The following is an 18428-nucleotide window of genomic DNA, read 5'->3' as shown; positions in this document are numbered from 1 at the left end:
AGGGGGGGGGATGCACCGTTTCAAACCGCAGCTCGTGAACCGACGGCATCCGGTGGACACTTTCAAAATAATAGGTACCAGGTGCGGATACTGTAATGGTAAAAACAAGAAAAGAAGAAAGCGGAGATTAAAAATGTTTGATCTTTTTGTTGATGTCAAACCTCTGAACTGTGTATTTTCATTCATTCATTCGCTCACAAGCTGTCTTTGGGCAAGAGGCGATTTACACACCGAACTGGTTGCCAGCCAAACAAACAACCAGTCATGCTCGGATTCATAACTACGTACAGTTCAGACTATGCAAGTAACCTACCCTCGCATTGTTTTTGCAAAAACGGATGTTTATATTTTCAAAAAAGGTACTTTTTTCCCCAAACTTTTTAACGCTTTGTTCTAGTTCATTTTTACATCAAGTGACATCTCGAACATTCGTTAGAGGCTCACAATTAAAAAAATACTGGATTTTTCCATAAAGCTTGTATTGATTGTTTAAATAATTATACAAGGAAAATAAGATGTTGCTTTCTTTATTGTTTACACGCATTGTCATTTGTCAGTCGACCGTTATAGAGATACTTTGTTCCATTAGTTGTGAGCCATTTCGAGTGAAATGTTCTTCCTGGACTGGGAGCAATTAAAAAAATATGAGTCACAAAGGAGCAGCTGCCTGAAAATGACCAAAAACTGTGACGTCACACCCACAACACCTCACGTCATCTCATCAGTGATGACACGTCGGGGTAGCACATCACTGTGTCGTGCGCTCACTGTATTAAGACACCAGCTCTTTTATTTTGTCGTCAACGTGGATATTTTGCTCAGGAAGTTTGCGTGGGTCTTGACAGAAGCTGCTGCCGGTGCTGAGACTGAGGTTGAGCAGGTTTCGTAGCTGGCTGAGCACGGCCAACATCCCTTGCAGCATTTGTCCATCCAAACAGCAGGCAGCAACGTGTCGATCAATTGCGGTATTAAATGGACTTTGGCGAGCGTCTATGTAAGCCTGGATAACAATGGGCAGACAGCACCTCCCGCGGTTTATTGAATGGCCTTTGAGACTGATACCGCACAACAAAAACCCTGTGTGCTTCCACGCACTCATTTGGGTGTACATGCAAATTATAGTAAATGAATCGGAACAAAAAAAAAATCCAAACAAAGCCAACCCTCACACAGCTGAAGAAGAAACTTTAGATCGTGTTTGACCTTTACAGTGTCTGTCACTGTCAGAGGAGGCTGTTTTTGTGCTCAGGCCCAAGCGAAAAAAAGATACAATCTGGGGGCATCGTGGTACAAAGGAAGTGAGTTGAGGAAGTTTGCCACCATCTTGTAGCGTACTAGTACCGAGGGAACTAAAGTGAGACGAAGAGCTCCATTTCGGCAAAAGTAGTGCTTTACTTACATTTTGGTGTCAAGGAACTTCGTTGAAATGAGTTGGAGTTTTATTTAGAACTTTATCTTGGCCCCAAGGGAGTCTGTTGAAGTGAGTCAGGCAGCTTCATTTAGACAAAGCTAGTGCTTTACCACCATTTTGTAGCATCCTGGTGTCAAGGAAGCATGTTGGAGTGAGTCGAGGAGCTTCATTTAGGCAAAAGTAGTACTTTGCTGCCGTCCTTTGGCATCCTGTTGCCAAGGAACTGCTTGGCTGCTTTGTTGTGACATCTAGGTGTCAGGGAACGACCCCCCGCAAATACTGATCGAACACATTATAGTATAGTATAGTATCGTATAGTATAGTATAGTGTAGTATAGTATAGTAGCGTATAGTGGGTGGATGTGGGGTTGAGCTCTAAAAACTCAAGCACAAGGCTCCCTTTCACAGTACCTATTCATCAGTCTGTACTCCCCACTGCTTTTTCAGTCCCACCAGTCCCCCCCACCCCTACCAGATCCTCACCCCCGACATACACACACAAACACACACACACAATCCTAAACTTGAGATCCCCTACTTCTTCATCCCCCTTTCCCACTTATTTTATCCCCCCCCCCCACCACCACCACCTTACCAATCCTTTTGGCTTTAGCAATTCTACCACCCTCATCCCCTCCGCCCTCCAACTCTCTTTTGTCCCCTCAGCTTTGTGCACTAATTAACTACAGTTCAGTTCCCAGCAGGCTTGGGTCAGCCCACACTGTCGGGGGAAGTGATTGACAGCTCCCTTTGGCTAGCCGTACTCAAACGCAGGAAAACTCGTACAGTTAACCCGTCAGTCATACGAGCAGGTAAATAATGGCATGGGAATGTCTTAAGAGTTCGCATTTGAATGCCATTACTAAAGCAAAAGGCATTAAAAAAATGGTCGGTGACTTAATTGTTGTTTCGACAGGTGAGGAAAATAAGAGAAATTGCTCCAACTGGAGACTCAGCCCATCTGGCTTCAGATGACAAGTCAGGTCTCGGGCTCAGGGGGTTAAAAGTCCAAGAGACACAAAGAGTCATGGATGGAAGCAGAGGAAATGAAAAGTAGCTCGGTGGAGCGGTAGTGCTTAGCCGACAAGAAGGGGGTGACAGAAGGCCTCCAAAAACTCTAAACGACTTGTGAATTATGGAGTCGGCCCAGCACCCCACACTGTGTCTGTGTGGAGGATAAACAACGCATGACCACCGAGGTCCATGTTGTGCTTGTGCAGCTGCAGTTCTGCCATTAATCTTAAATGAGCGCTCCTCATGTTTTACAAGAGGGTTCCATTTGTTTCCAATCAGCATGTAAAAACAAAATATTTAGCGACGAGTGGTCGTACTGGTCACATAACCGGTGATAAAGTGAGATTTGGTTGACGGAAACATTTAAGAAAAGGCCCCGTTTGTCAAGAGTAGCTATGCAGTTTAAACCTAACACTTCTGAGGAAAACCAAATTACTCTGCACATTTGTTTATTTTATTTATCTGAGCCGCACGGCCAGACAGCCGCAACCCGGCCCCGAGCGCACGAGACTAGACTTGCTCTGGCACGAAAAAGAAATTAGGCTTGTTTTTACACTGAGCGCATGGGCACCAGTCTACCAAAATAGGGACCAATATGTTCGTTGAACAGCTATCATTTGGGGACTACAACTGTGTGTCAACTACCATAACGGCTAACATTGGCCTTCTGAAGCATTTGACCACAGCATACAGAGACTGCAGAAAAAGGGGTCAAGTACAGACCCTTGAGGGATCCCACATGTCATGGCCATTCGAATAGATTCAAAACTTCCAATCGTCAGAACGTAACTCCTTTCCTCCAAGGAGGACCTGAACGATTTTAGGTTCCATTGAATGCCACCAAAGTTTCCAATCTGTGCGACAGTTTATTATGAGCAGTTGTGTCAAATGCTGCACTGAGATCCAATAAGAGTAGCACCGACACCTTCCCTGCTTCAGTCTTCAATCTTATGACCTTTCTTGACGTACGATGTAAAAGGCAGCGATACAGTGAGACCGCAAAAAGTCAACCGTGATATGGAGAAGGATGGTTGGCTATCTCAAAGGCAGAATATTGCTCTTGTACTGGATGTCATTAGATTGCCTTATGGCCTTATGTAGCGAGGACATTAGGCGTAAATCATAAACGAGATCCAAAATTATTCACACGCTTGCCCAATTTTTGTTTGAAACCCACATATCCCCCTGGAGTGCAACCCTCCTGGTAGGCGGTACTCTGGCATATTCATCAACCAGCATCAATCTGCATATTTTGGTCCCATAGCAGATGTTTTGCTTTTGGGTCCTTATTGGATGTCCACAGGTGACAAAAACTTACATTCTGAGAGAGATACTTGTAAAAGAAGAAGTAATGATTCAACGGATTTACATAACGGAAGAGTTTGGGTTTTTTTTCTGAGAAATCACCATGCCCAAGTAAAAATAACCATAGACAGAAGGCTGGATTGATGCGGAGTTAATTATTTGCCTTGCACTCGCGGGCACATTCACATCAACCTCATGCTGAGTTGTTACCTTGAGCTTCAGGATCTTTACTGAAACTATGGCAGAATAGCCATCTCCAAATTATGAAAGCATGCCCATCTGTGTTGTATAAGTCTAAATCAACTGAAACAGAATGAAAATTTCGACACACCATCCTCAGATCTTGCACACACTGAGCCACAGCCAGCTATTTCACTCGAACATTTCTCTCACCCTGTATACATTTTAATATATCTCAACCCTGTCTGAACTCATCTGTTAACAAGGATGAAACAATCCCTTATGAAACAGGACTTGGAAAAAGTGCAGGGGTGGGTTTTGCGTCGGAGGATGGTAAAGTAATGATTCATGAGTATGCGTTAACAGGGAGTTGGTTGTTCGAAGGTGCCAAAGGGCAAAGACACTGCTGGGCTCTTCACAATGGCCTGTCAGCGTGTTGCTCCGCTCGTGTTTATCTCACGGAAATGACTCCTTGTCGCGAAGCTATGAGTACCACTGGTAGCTCCTGGAGTACCAGCTGCACTTGCTCTGACTTGCAAACTTTCAGTGTTCTAATGAGCCAAAGCTGTCACTGACTTAACCATGATATGCTATACGAGTCTAATTTGACAGTGATAAAAATACCATGAATGTCATTTATTCCCCCACCCCCTCCCAGAAATTTGATGACTTTTCCTAATTTAGGACAGTGATGCGACTCACTGGGTGTTCCGGCGCAAGGTGCTGCCGCAACCCCGACGCATCTGACAATTTGGTGACAGAAAGTAGACTGGGTCCGGCTTAAAAATTGTAATTTTTGTGCCTTTTTTAGTATAGCACGTATGCTATACTAGAAAAGTACGTGCGCATGCAGATTAACAGTATGGATGGTTTAAATGGGCACATCTTATTCAATTTGACACCTGAAAAGTTGAAGGTACACTAAGCAACGAATGACTAGCAAAATAATGAGCGCTGATTCACGAGGTGAGCAGACACTTGGCAAATCCTCATTAAGAAAAATTTCACTGTAGTGAGCGCCGGCACCGTTTCCTTCAGAATTATTCTCAGCAGGTGTTATTGATGATTCGCCACATTCTGTAATTTTATTCCCCACTGTTTTCCTTCTCAAGTATTCACCCTCTCCTTCCTTTTTAATCTCTTGTGAGCTGAGTCAGAATTCCACTTCCATTTGCAGACCTTCCCTCTCAATGCTCATCTGTAGCAGTGATTAAACGGACCCCGGTGGGGGCGGGTCTATTTGAGGTGGCGCTTTGCAGTGTTCTTCCAATCTTCCAATGAGCTAAATTTTACTTAGATAAACAAAGTGTGGGCTGGCTTTGATGATTTCTCTGTGTATTCGCTTGGCTCGCATGGGGCACATTTGCAGCAATTTAACAATTACTTGCTTTGGAAGAATCCTTGGTTTCTCTCCCTCGCCGGTGTGATGCAGCCAACTGGGCTCCCACTGGAAGAGTGCAAAGGGAAGAGTGAAGGCAGAAAAAGAATACAGACGATTGTTTCTCATCAGCCGCAATGGAGCAAAAACATGTTCAAATAGGACAGAGATAAATTAAATAAGAGAGGGATGAAAATTAAAGACAGCACGGCGGCCGTTTCCGCCGCCGGCTTGTGGGGAGTTATTTTTGTAATATGCAAGTTGATGAGAGTAGCACATGTAGAATACACTTACAAGATACTTTATTTGGGACATCATCGTACAGTGGCACCGTGTCCTATTACTTTCATTTGTTCTGTCACCACACTCATAACTAAATCACTTCCATCCCAAATCATCTTTTCCAATTGAAATGAATGGATATGCCATTAATCCGTTCCATCCCCACAAAAGAAATCAAGATAAAATATTTGTAATGCATTTTTAAAAAGAAAAATAGAGCTCTACACATGTGTATTTTATAAAAACATGCGGTAATGATTGAATTAAATAGAATGTGAAGAATTAAACAGTTTGTGCATCACAATTTCATGCTTCAATGCCCATTGACATTGGGCTCCTTCTGATATGCGCACCTTGGCCACCACGAGGTAGCAGTATAATACAGATATAACGCATGAAGAAGAGTCACAGAGTCACAATTAGTACAACCACTAGTTCTGTTGGCTCGTTTTGCATTGGGTGTTAATATTGAACTTGCAGATTTTTGCGAGTCGCATGGTTTTGACATACAGTATATACTGTATATGTCTCACTTGACATGACGTTGAGAGAATTCCAACTGTTATGACTAACCGATGACTAACTCCCTGACCATCTTCTTGAACGAAAACATTTTAATGGTAATAGAGACCGTACTTCTTGCCCCTGATGAACTCCTCTTGTTTTCTTGGCAGTGCTTTCAGTGGGTCATTATCTTTCTGCATGATGAAGGATCTCCCAATCATTTTGGTTTTATCTTGCTTGAAATTGGCAGACAGAAAATTAATGAGCCCATCTCAGAAGAACAAGGCAGATCATTTCTTTCTCCAAACTTTAGTCAGTCTTCAATCACTTTGGTTAATCTTTACGAATTCCAGCCTGGCCTTTGTAGCGTTCTTGCTAATGAGCGGTTTGCATTTTCTGGATGTAACTTCTGCACTTTCAATGTCATTGGTAGTTATAAAATGTTGAACTGGGATCTTATTTGGTTTCATTATCACGTGACAGGACTGGATGAAGGTGTCCATGCAAAGATTGTAATTTTACAGTACAGAAACCTGCAGGAAAAGTACTCCCGTAAATTGCGAGTCATTAACATCCCCTTAAGAAAAGTTTGTAATTGCATATATTTATAGTTGAATCATCATTTCAAAATTATTTTACATTGTCCTTAAAAAAAATGGTTTACGCAGAATTTGATTTTGAAAAAATACACCGGAAGTGCCCGTAAACATGCCCACGTGGTGTAGACTCTCCGCTACCGCATGAACAACCCAGACTAAATATAGCTCCTCCCTGAAAAAAAAAAAAAAAAAGATCGTTTTAGTCGAGATGGCTCACTTCAACATGCATCTTTTGGGTAAGGATTTGGCGTCATCTTGTGGCATCGAAAGGCTTTTCAGAGCACAAATAGGTGAATTATTGAGCAGCGAAACACACATATGTGGAAGATACTTTAATATATCCAAACAGATCCATTTGGAGTTGTAGTTCCTTGCCCTTGACTTTTAGCAGGACACTCACCTAACTTGTGAGCGGGCCTTTATCGCACTTTTTCGAAGTGAGATATGTGTGTGTGTGAGAGAGAGAGAGAGAGAGAGAGAGAGAGAGAGATCAGAGATGCCTCGACTAAGGTTTATTTAGTGCTTGAGTAGATTAGACTGATATAACCTACAGGGCGGTGTCAGGGTAAAGCAAAAGCGCACATTGCTCAAATTACTCCCCAGCCATATCTACACAGTACATAAAAAAAAGGTGCTGGTCATGACAATGAGCGCATGTGACTGTGCCCCCCTTTGGAGCACTGCAGTCCTCTGCAAAGGGTGACGACAGAGGCCGAGGGGACACAAACGCCTGGTTGTTACACAAACACAAATTTAAAATCGGATGCTGGTAATTTAATCTGGCAGGAAAACACTGGGAAAAAGACTCATGATGCAAGATGACGTATGGTCTGCTATACGATTTAATCACGTATGGAATCAGAGCGCCTCTCAGTGTATGAAAGTGGAAGTACACTTTTTTTTTTTTTTTTTGGTCATGAAACGAATCCGTAAAGGGGTGACCGACCCAAGCATGCAATTATTGACGGAAACACTACATCGAGCCACAACACAAGCAATCAATACCTATAATCTTGTGTAATCTCATTTGGGATCAGGAACCGGCAGGCTATTGCATTTCATGCAGTACTTTTCAACCTTTATTGAGCCAAAACACATTTTCCAATGAGAAAAAAAATCTCACAGTGCAGCACCAAACTAAACTGTCACAAAGAGGGTAAATACGGAAATAATGATTTTGTAAATACAGAAATAATTATTTTGTCAAAGTTTACTCATAAATGTACTTGGTGTGAAATCAGGACCTGTTGAATTGCGCACAAAGAAAGCTATTACCGGTAGGTTACATGAATGGCAATAGGTGGACATGCAGATTCATAATACCTTCTGAGCATGTCATTCATTGTTCTGTCTGTCTCTGTGTAACTAGCATTGAGACAGGAAAAAGGACAAGGTCAATTCCTTTATTTTGGGTTCAATCAGATCAAACATTTTGCATAATCATGAAACGGATAAAATATTCAAGAATAGGAATGTTTTTTTTTCTATACACGGTTCGCACAGGTGCAAGGAGATGAAAAAAAAAACGGACTTGCATTGTTTCAAAATACGATAGTTTAGGTGCAGTTTGGAGCCCAGCAGCAGAAATGGAAAATCTCAGCAAAACTGGACAAAAAAAAAAGGGAAAAAAACCCCAATTTAAAGCGATAGTCAAAATCAGAAAACAACCGCAGCTACATACAGTGCTCTACATATACTGTACTAGAAAAATTAGAAATAGTTCTCAGTGCCTCCAGTAGCGTCTGGTCCAGGGACCTGAGGCACCAGGTAAGCCTCAGAGGGCCAAGGTGGGTCAAGACCATTTAAAGATTTAAAGACAAATAAAACAATCTTAAAATGAAATGGAGTTGTGCGCTTCCTCCTTCGAGCTCCAGGGAGCGAGTAGCAACATTTTGGACCAACTGGAGATGGTTGCGGGAGGACTGGCTGATATAGCACATTACAATAATTCAACCCAGATGTAACAAAGACATGGATTACTGTTTCTTAGTGCTGTTGTGCAAGGAGAGGCTTTACCTTATCCGGCTTCCTTTTTATTTTATTTTTTTAAGGATGGATTCATCAACAGTCCCAAGGTATCAGCTTAATTTAAAATCACTGTGTCTGTGTTGGCAGTTACCAACCGAACATGGATATACGTCAGTCCCCACACACGGCAATTACTCTCCTAATGGGGAATATACGTCAGCAAAACCTCCTATATGCATTTGTTCCCTTGCGAATTATTTAATCAAGCGCTTACACAAGCCGTTGAGACCAAGATTCTGCAGGGGGGGGGGTTCTCTTTAATGCTACTGTTCACACAAAGTAATGTGACCTCTCTCCATTCGTAAGCAGCCTGAAATCACTGCGCATACAAACACTGCAATTAAGTCAACCGGTTGAGATTGGCTGAAGTGCCAGGAAAGTGGGATTCAGTTGATTGTTTTGTTTTATTTTAAATAATTTTCCAGTCTAAGAACTCTGGTCTTAGTTTGGAAGATAGCTGAAAAGAGGCCAGAGCAGTTATACCCCCCGCCACAGAAACGGAATTTTGCGTCAGACACACACAAAGAAACCTCCATAAGTGTAATGATGTAGGTCATACACCATACTGTCGCCTCAACCTCTGTCTGACACATTTCCAGATCCAGCCGGAGCACTTTTCATTGTGAGAAGTGAATAGAAAATAGTCACCAATGTCACTGAGAGTAGCGAAGTATGTGCGGTATTAAAAGAGAACGTCAGTGGGAGCCTGCTAGCATTCCCATTATATGATTGCGAACAACCAAGATTTAAAAAAATAACTAAATAAAATCACAATAGAGGAGTAATGCGTTAAAGAATTTGCGGAATTAGCCAAGACTGGCATTTAGTATCTACAGAAAGTTATCCTGATACTTTGTAATGAATTTCTAAGAATATTTAAACTATTAAGCTGTCAAGTGAAACTACAAAAGGAAACCAAAACATAACCAGTGGATCTCAAAGGTCCTAAAAACTCCTTAAAAAAAAAAAAAAAGAAGAAACAAAACAGATCCAAGAAATTGCTGGTGTTGGCAAAGCCAGCATTTGAAGGTAACGCTTTTTGTTTCACAGGAAAATTTCAAAACAGTCATCCACGTCTCCATCACGTCGGCGGAAACGTAGTAACGCAATTTACTTTGGAGTCAGCCAGTCGTAATTCACACAGCTGTTTGCTCAAAATGATGAACTGGAGCGTGGAGGAGTGAGCCCACCACTCCTCGTCTTGCCTCCCTTCACCGGCTGCCTGTGTTCATTTTCAGATTCCCCATTTTCTGTCAAGCTGCAGTTTGGTTTTTGCTCAACAATCGAGAAATAAAATTGAGTTGACTGTCAAAAGGGAAGCACAATGCCGTCAAGCGCTTTTCGAAAGAGGGCATTGTGTCCTCTCAATCATTGGGTCTCTAGATGGCCTTCCCACACATCATGGAAGCGAAAACTGTGGTTTTGAAGACGAGAAAAATATTTCTTTTTTTTCTTCCTTGTTTTTATTTTTTTCAGTATACTGAACCAGCCCCTTTATTTTTAAAAAAAAAGTTTGTTAATCCTCCAACCATCAATCAATCAACCACTCGCATTTACTTCTAGCACGAGTCACTTGTTTTATTAAAATATAAAGGATTTTAAACATTTGTACACATGTACAATCTCGAGAGAGAAGGTGAAGGTCTCTGTCTTCATATACAGTACTAGTACTTGCTTCTTCAGACTCTTGATGATTCTCTCCAACCCTTTCATCGCCCTTTATTTGACAAGTTCCACTCGCACTCTCTCCCGGGCAGACATTTAGCTTTTATTATCGTTTGTTCGTGAGCCCAGAGCCTTTTCCTGTCTCATCCTTTGTTCGATTACTTTTACCCCTGAAAGACGGCAGCGGTGCAGCCGTGTGGAGAAAGAGGTCATTGATTGCCTTGACCTTGGAAATCTTCCGCCTGAGCAACGAAACATGCAGTCCACTATATTCTACATTTCCATTTTTTTCCCCGATGACTCTCCAGCTGAAAACTGTGTGTTGCATATTTACACGAAGCAAAAAGTGTTTCTTGACGTCTACTTGGCCACAAACCAACAATGTGACATTATTTCTGTTTAATTTACTCAAGTATCAAGAACATGAACACACTTACCGCATTTTTGCGGAGGTGGAAGAGTCTCATGCTAGCTGAAGGTCACTGCCAAACTAAACATAAAAAAAGTTTCATATTACATTTGATATACAGTAAATCGATAACAATATTGCATTTATTGTCTTCACAATACACATCATTTATGAATATAATAAATCCATTTTTTGAAAGTAGACCATGTTACTCTTCCCTCAGCCCATTAAATTAATTCCAGGATGGTGTCTTTGAAGGTGCATTAGCATGTTGGACGTGTTGCCCGTGACTCGGGAAAGTTCTTTTGAAGTGCTTACGGCAAGTCGTCTGGGTGTTGTCAACTCCGCACTTTCCATCTCTGTTCTCATCCTTGTTGAAATGCTCCCATACGGCTGACCGAGATGAGCTTGGAGGGTCCGCAACTTCGGGGTTATTATATGACCGTATTTGGGTTTAGGGTTTAGGGTTTTCACGACTGTGATGGTTGGAGGCCTGAGCCCACTGGCAAGTTAATTTCCGAATTATTTTATTTTTTATATATAATGTGTGTGTGGGGAAGGGGGGTGGGGGTCGGGGGTGAATCCTGGTGCCAAATCAAACCAAGCTCCCTAACAATTCTTGCCGCAGCCAAACACCACTATAGTCTGCCTGCGCTTCCGTGCCACCAAATATCAAAGATTGAGCATTCTTTCTGTTCCATCCCGAGCCTTATCTCACAACATGCTAGCATCTTGGTCACTGACGCTAAAAAAGAAGTCAGGAGGTTGTACAGCATTCTCCATTTGGGCTCCCCACGGATGGGAGACTGACTGTATTTCTTCACTCTTACATTTCGTTGAACTATACCAAATCTAGTGGCATCTTGTCCTGCCTGCATCTGGAATTTGGCCTGTTTTACTGCCCCCCCCCCCCTTCTATTTCCTCATGATGGGATCCATTGTCTTATCACTCTGGAATGGGGCATTTCTCCAGGTGACAAACCCCACCTGTGTGTGTGCGCATGTGTGTGTCAGAGAGAGAGAGAGAGAGAGAGAGAGAGAGTGTGAGAGAGCAAGTTTCTATTCCACAATCTGAGAATCTGAGGCAGTCGTACGACACAGAGTCAACGAGAGCACAGCCTGCATTCTGTTCTGACAAGAATACCAACATTTGAAGTTCTGTCCCATAGCTTCCACTTGCATCTATTTCCTTGAGGACTACAATCTGCAGGTGTGTTTTCATTTTCTTCTGCTCTGGACACAAGTTGATCATCATGAATCGCGTGTGTATAAATAAATGGGAAACCCTGCAAACAAAATCTGCATGAACACATATGACCAAAGAGATATTGAGATTTCTTATCTGGCTATGAGTTTTTGTTCCAAATAAGAAATGCCACATTTCCTAGTACACTAGTTGCAAGTCGTTGCTCAGGGTTTTAAGGCTCCCTAGAATTACTTGTTGAAAGAAATGTTGTCAAATTGAATAGGTCTGTTCTCCTGTCTGAAAAAAAGTAATGTTTTCCTCAATTTGGGAGAGAGTCGAGTAAATTGTATATTTATCATTTATTTGTGCAACTTATGTGTGGGAAGTTTATTCTTGAAAATACACTCATAACGATGATTTAAAACACACTCATGATATACCGTGTATTAAAGCGCGTGGACATTGAAAGGTTTGTCCTTGAAATAATGAAATGGTGGTGGAATGAGTTAAATGAATGTGCATAATGGAAGCTTGCGAAACAGGATGCTCGCGACTAAATGACACGTTGAAGTGTCGTTCATCGAGAAAGCAGCTGTGTGAGAAACCCAGTTCTAATGAGACTAACAAATGAATAGATTTGGATTCCAACGGTGACACAATTTCATGCCTGTTGTCATGGGTGAATTGCTGGGTGTCCAACTTTTTAATTTTAGCCTACTTTGAAGTGAGTGGTCTTTGGGTTCCAACAATTACTGAATCCTTTTTATCAATCAATTTTCTGCAAAAGCTTTGACATGAAATTAGATTCATTTCATGAAATGTTCAAATAGCACTTCATCTTCGAAACATTCAGCTGGACAAAGAGGAGTCCTTCTATCCATTTTCTACATCATTCTATTCGGGCTCGTGGGGAGTTGGGTCGTATCCCGGCTAACTTTTGGCAAGAAGTAAACGTACCAATAGACCAACAGTGAAGTAGGAACTCCTTCAGTCAGAAATACCGGTATTGAGAATTCATTTGTATTGACTTGGGGCATCATTATTTATCCATCCATCCATCCATTATCTGACCGGCTTCTCCTCAGGAGGGTTGCGGGCGTGTTGGCGCCTATCCGAGCGGTCTTTGGGCAGTTAGGCGGGCCACACCTTGAACCAGTCGCCAGCCAATCGCAGGGCACACAGAGACGAACGACCATTCGCGCTCACAATTACACCTTGGGACAATTTAGAGCTTTCACCCTTGTTTTTAAAAATGTAGGAGTAAACTGGAATACCCGGAGAAAAGCCACACAGACATCGGGAGCCTGTATTTCGAACCCTGCACCTGTGCACTGTGAAGCGGACGTGCTAACCAGTCATCTACCGTGCCACCCATCATTATTTAGGTTTTAATTTATCTGTTAAACTACTTTGCATAAAAAAATGCCAGTACATCCACATTGACCGTCTCCAAAAATAGAGCCCGAGATGTCTCGATTTATTGCCGCTCCTTTTTGAACATGGAAAACGAGGTTGAAGTGATTCCTTGTCGAGTATTGATTTTCCATGTTCGAAATAAACATTTTTTTTCTTGAGCGACTGAAACCGTCTCCTCCTCATATCCTCTGTTGGCAATGCAAGAATCCAACCCGGGCACGATGCCAGAACCGATCTGCTTCCATGCAAGCGCTCCCACGATGAACATCTCGACTGATATCGGCTGCCCCAGCGCCGCTCTCTTGTGTGATCTAAACATCTCCCGCTTCTTGGAGAACGCCACCCAGCGGGACGTGGAGGAAATGTGCTTGAGCGAAGAGGAATACATGTCCATGGAACTGGGGCCCCCGAGGTCGCCGGTCTTCCTTCCCGTCTGCGTCACCTACCTGACCATCTTCACGGCGGGCGTCTTGGGCAATTCCCTCACCTGCGCGGTCATCTTGCGCTACAAAGTGATGCAGACGCCCACCAACTACTACCTTCTGAGCCTGGCTGTGTCCGACCTCCTGGTTCTGCTTCTGGGCATGCCGCTGGAACTCTACGAGATGTGGCAGAACTATCCGTTCCTGTTCGGGGAGGGCGGCTGCTATTTCAAAACCTTCCTGTTCGAGACGGTCTGCTTCGCTTCCATCCTCAACGTCACGGCCCTCAGCGTGGAGCGTTACATCGCCGTGGTGCACCCCCTCAAGGTCAAACACATGACCACGTCGACTCACGTCAAGAGGGTGGTCTTCGCATTGTGGTCGCTCTCCATGCTGTGCTCCGTTCCCAACACCAGCCTGCACGGGATTGCGGTGCTGCCGCCACGGTTTGGACGAGACTTCCCCCGCTCTGCCATCTGCCGTAAGTATGGAACTTCTCTTAGATGTCATCGGGCCCCGGTTGTGGTACAAGAGTTTCGAGAATGCGTGCCCGCCCTCGCTGAGGCCGACCGGGGAGCCGGGCCGGTGCAAGAAACATGCTCCAAAAGCTGCCTGGTGTCCAGGTTTGATTCGTAAAAAGCCTAGACAGAATGTGAGAAGGATGAGGGACCCTATCAGAACATGACGGGCCAAGAGGGCACTTAAGAGCATCTGTGCTAACCCGATTTAGCCAGAATTATTCGGGGGAAAAAAATGGGGAATGGTTCTGCCTTGGTCACCAGAAACATGTCAACCAATTCCAATAAAACCAGGAAATGCATTGTTCCATTCGTGTTCGAGGGCAGCAAGTCGGACAAAAACGATTGGATGATGTAACAGTTGGCTGTATTCGATCCCTCATTGCAATGTTTCCATCCTCAGAGTTGGTCAAGCCCAAATGGATGTACAACCTGATCATCTTGATTTCCACGCTGGTCTTCTTCATCCTGCCCGTGCTGATCATCAGCATCCTCTACCTTCTTATCGGACTGCAGCTGCACAAGGACAGGATGCTGAGCAAGGTGGAGGACACGTGCAGCTTTGGACCGGAAAGCCTCCGCAGATCCCACAAGCAAAAACTGAATAAACGCAACCTTCAAGTCACCAAAATGTTGTGTAGGTGACATCATCAAGTTATTCCCGCCTTTTTACCATCTATTTGAGATGAGCAAATTCAGTTACTGTTACTGCAGTTGAGTGAGACACGCAGCCCACTGATTTGGAATCCCTGTTGTAGCAATTCTGTTGAGGGAACTGAGCGCCGATCCCAGACGACTTTGGGTGAGAAGCGGGTTGATCATCTGCCGTCCCCTGTCTGAGAACCCTCCGTTTCATATTCCATCTGTCCAGGTGTGCTGGTGATCGTTTTTGGTCTGTGTTGGGCTCCCTTCCACGTGGACCGTCTGATGTGGAGTCTCATGGACACGTCGCTCGAGGGACACCTGCGGATCTTCGAGCACATCCACGTGGTCTCAGGCGTCTTCTTCTACCTGAGCGCCGCCATCAACCCCGTCCTCTACAACCTCATGTCCACGCGTTTCAGAGAACTGTTCCGACACATCTGGTGCCACAGCGACATCTGGTCGCTGCGCTCCAGCTTAGAGATGACCGCGCGCAGTAGCTTGAGCCAGAAAGCGCAGCGAAGCGCCAGATGGACTCGAACATCCACGTTGAAGCAAAATACATTCAACCGGGATGGCTGAATTATTCAGACGGCGGTTGTTTGATAACCGAACATGATTAAAAACACATGTCGTGACCGTGGCAAGAGCAGAAAAACAGGATTGTGCTAATTGGCCGGGGGTTCTTGATTTTTTTTTTTGGGGTCCGGGGAGCCCGTACGGGCGAGAAATCTTCCCAAGGGAGCCCTCATAATCTTGACGTTAATTCTATTTAACTACCATGTGCCGCCCTAAATACCGTGTGGATTAATTATATTTTGAAGGTTTCTGCTGATATATTCGTCACCTGCTAATAAAAAGAAATTTCACTTACAAATGAGCACCGTCGCTGTGGTACGCTGCTTAAACTAGCAACATATATTTGTTTCTGTCATTGATATTGAATTCAAATGTATTGTTTGTGTTGTGTGTGTGTTGTGTTGTACTGAGTAGCTAAAGCTATGCCACAATATTCTAGTCCCAATTCTGTTCAATCACTACAGCTTCACCTTTTGGCTTCAAGGGTACCTTCTTCACACACACACACACAAAAAAAGCCAAAGAAAAAGTGAAACACACTTGTGGGGTTGTGAAAATGTATCATTTCTGAGGGAATAAAAAATTTCATTGTATTTATAGTACCTTTTGTGACAGTTCTGGTTCTCTAATCATGGTTGCATAGCATTGGATCCATCCAGTAGGTGGACTACATACCCCCTGAATTGGTTGCCGACCAATCGCAGGGCACACAGAGACGAACAACCATTCATGCTAACAATCACACCTAGGGACAATTTAGAGTGTTCCATTAATCTGCCATGCATGTTTTTGGAATGTGGGAGGAAACCGGAGTACCCGGAGAAAACCCACGCAGGCACGCAGGGAGAACATGCAAACTCCACACAGGGAGACCGGAGCTGGAATTGAACCCTGGACCTCTGCACTGTGACGCCGACGCGCTAACCAGTCGACCAGTGTGCCGCCTGCCCGCCTTTTGTCCAAGCAAATATAAAATAAGGACAATCAAATGTGGAGAGGTGGATTGTTGCTCGTAAGAACAACACCGACATCCATTGTCCTGATACAGTACATACACACAGGTTGTATTGAGGCATACTGATTTGAAAATCATTACCAATTCGTCTTGCAAAATCGTGCCATTGTGTGACAATTGTGCTAGAGTTGAATTCTTGAAATGCAGCGTTTATTGAAATGTATCATGTTGTAAAATATCTGGAATGCAGTTCCTGTATGCGAATATCTATAACCTCTTGTTTTAATGACCGATAGCATATACGCACCCATGCCTTGAATTTCTGATTTTATGACCTCTTTTCTAAACATTGGTGCAGCTGGTGGGATAAAACAGCAGATTTATTGCTCTATGGGAAGCAGTTCTGCCTTAATGAGCCTTGAAACAAATTTTCATATTCACAGTGGAACCTGCTCCGGGATGAAACCGCCTTCTGCACAAAGCTGTTGAAACACGAGCGGCAAAAGGACTTAATTAAAAGTATTTTTTCATCAGGCAGTTTCTTTGCAACTCTCTATGAGTCACAGTTTAGGAGTCGTGGAGCTGCGATGGAAAAGCGGAAGGGACAAGAAGAAAGACGACAACATTATCATGAGTTTGTTTCGGTCAACACTAATCAGTATGCTGGATGTCAACAATTGGACCCAATTTGTATCACGGAACCAAGCGGACTCAATCACGAAAATCACGGTTACTACTGATTTTATCAGTTCATGTTGCCAAAATGTGTCAAATGTGATTTGAAATTTAAAAAAACAAATTAGCCTCTGAAGATGTTTGCAAGTTGCAAACATCTATATAGCCCAAAGAGTATGTTTTTAGATGAGCAGGATAAATAGTATCGTCACGAGATCGATCAGTTTTTGGATGTTGTTACTAAACTCCGGCCGTCACTTTTCATCGACTACATTTACATTCATTGTTGTCCTCGAATGACCGACACACCTGAAGATGAACAGAGAAACAAAAACATTCATCCATTTATCCCTTTTCCCAACCGCTTATCCTCACTCGGGTCGTGCCGGAGCCTACCGCAGCTGTCTTAGAAAGGAAAATAATCAAGTAAACTCAAAAGAGGAAAACAAGTGCTCCCCCCTGTCCCACTAATTTTGTCAAGCGATCCCCAATGAAATGACAGCGATGATCCCAAACAAACGCATCATTAATTCCCAGCAGCCTGAGCAAGGACAACCTCAATATATTTGGGTGACAATTTACGACCCCTCCCGAGAATCATAAAGGCACTCAGCATTGACTCTTCATACTCCATAAAACAGGAAGTAGACTGCTAACTAACAGATGGTCAACAACAATCACAAATACAGAGCTCAATGTCGTTTCTTATCAGTTTTGCCTTTTCAGCCTCTCAAACGTGCACTGAAGTGAATCTGACGAGAGAAAATCAACTTGCAAGGTGACAATATTGCAATGTCAAAGGAATGATCAACTTACACTTGGGTCAAATCAAGGATGAAACGTTGCTTTGCGTCACACTTCTCACGGGAGTTTGAACGGAGCTGCTTCATTCGGGTACCAATGGAGGAAAAGGGGGCGGGGGGGTCACCTCCGACAGAGAAACAAGTTTGAAACTCGTTGGCAGGTGCTAAATCGTTGGCTAATGCTAACTGCTATCTTGGTTGACAGGACACCGAGTAGATGTCAACTTCTCTGCGTGCCCACAGACCGCAATGATTATTTTGTTCGCCATTTTTTCTTCGCGCAACGTGCAGTTCGAGGTGTGTACGTGCGTTTTGTGACGTATGACGTAAATCCTCAACGCCGCCGCAACGCGACGTCGTCTCGCGGTTCAACTGTCGCGTCGGTTGTGTCGCCCGGCAGGGATTTGCAACTCGAAAAGCGAACTGCATCGACTCTCGATTTATACACGTCACGAGA

The 18428-nt window shown here is 43.6% G+C and overlaps 1 protein-coding gene and 1 long non-coding RNA gene across 3 annotated transcripts; one reads left to right on the top strand and one right to left on the bottom strand.

The window, feature by feature from the left end:
* Positions 1-30: 30 nt before the first annotated feature.
* On the bottom strand, positions 31-18226 carry LOC147195022 (uncharacterized). Of its 2 annotated transcripts, none has more exons than XR_015102760.1 (3): positions 17985-18226; positions 10804-10856; positions 31-90 (listed from the first exon to the last, which is right to left on the bottom strand). It is a non-coding gene; the product is annotated as an uncharacterized LOC147195022 (long non-coding RNA). The 2 variants fall into 2 exon arrangements; XR_015102759.1 differs by lacking the exon at positions 31-90 and adding an exon at positions 5311-5357.
* LOC147195023 (neuromedin-U receptor 1-like) lies at positions 13599-15590 on the top strand. Its single transcript, XM_086129425.1, has 3 exons — positions 13599-14280; positions 14721-14954; positions 15189-15590. The coding sequence occupies exons 1-3, from the start codon at positions 13599-13601 to the stop codon at positions 15539-15541; spliced, it is 1269 nt and encodes a 422-aa protein (XP_085985551.1). The 3' UTR covers positions 15542-15590.
* Positions 18227-18428: the final 202 nt, after the last annotated feature.

Source organism: Hippocampus guttulatus, chromosome 14 (assembly GCF_054856545.1).
Source record: "Hippocampus guttulatus isolate MCC_2025c chromosome 14, RoL_Hgut_1.0, whole genome shotgun sequence".
Classification (NCBI taxonomy): domain Eukaryota; kingdom Metazoa; phylum Chordata; class Actinopteri; order Syngnathiformes; family Syngnathidae; genus Hippocampus; species Hippocampus guttulatus.
Note: the sequence above shows the minus strand (reverse complement) of the source record. Positions and strands in the feature narration are given on the sequence as shown.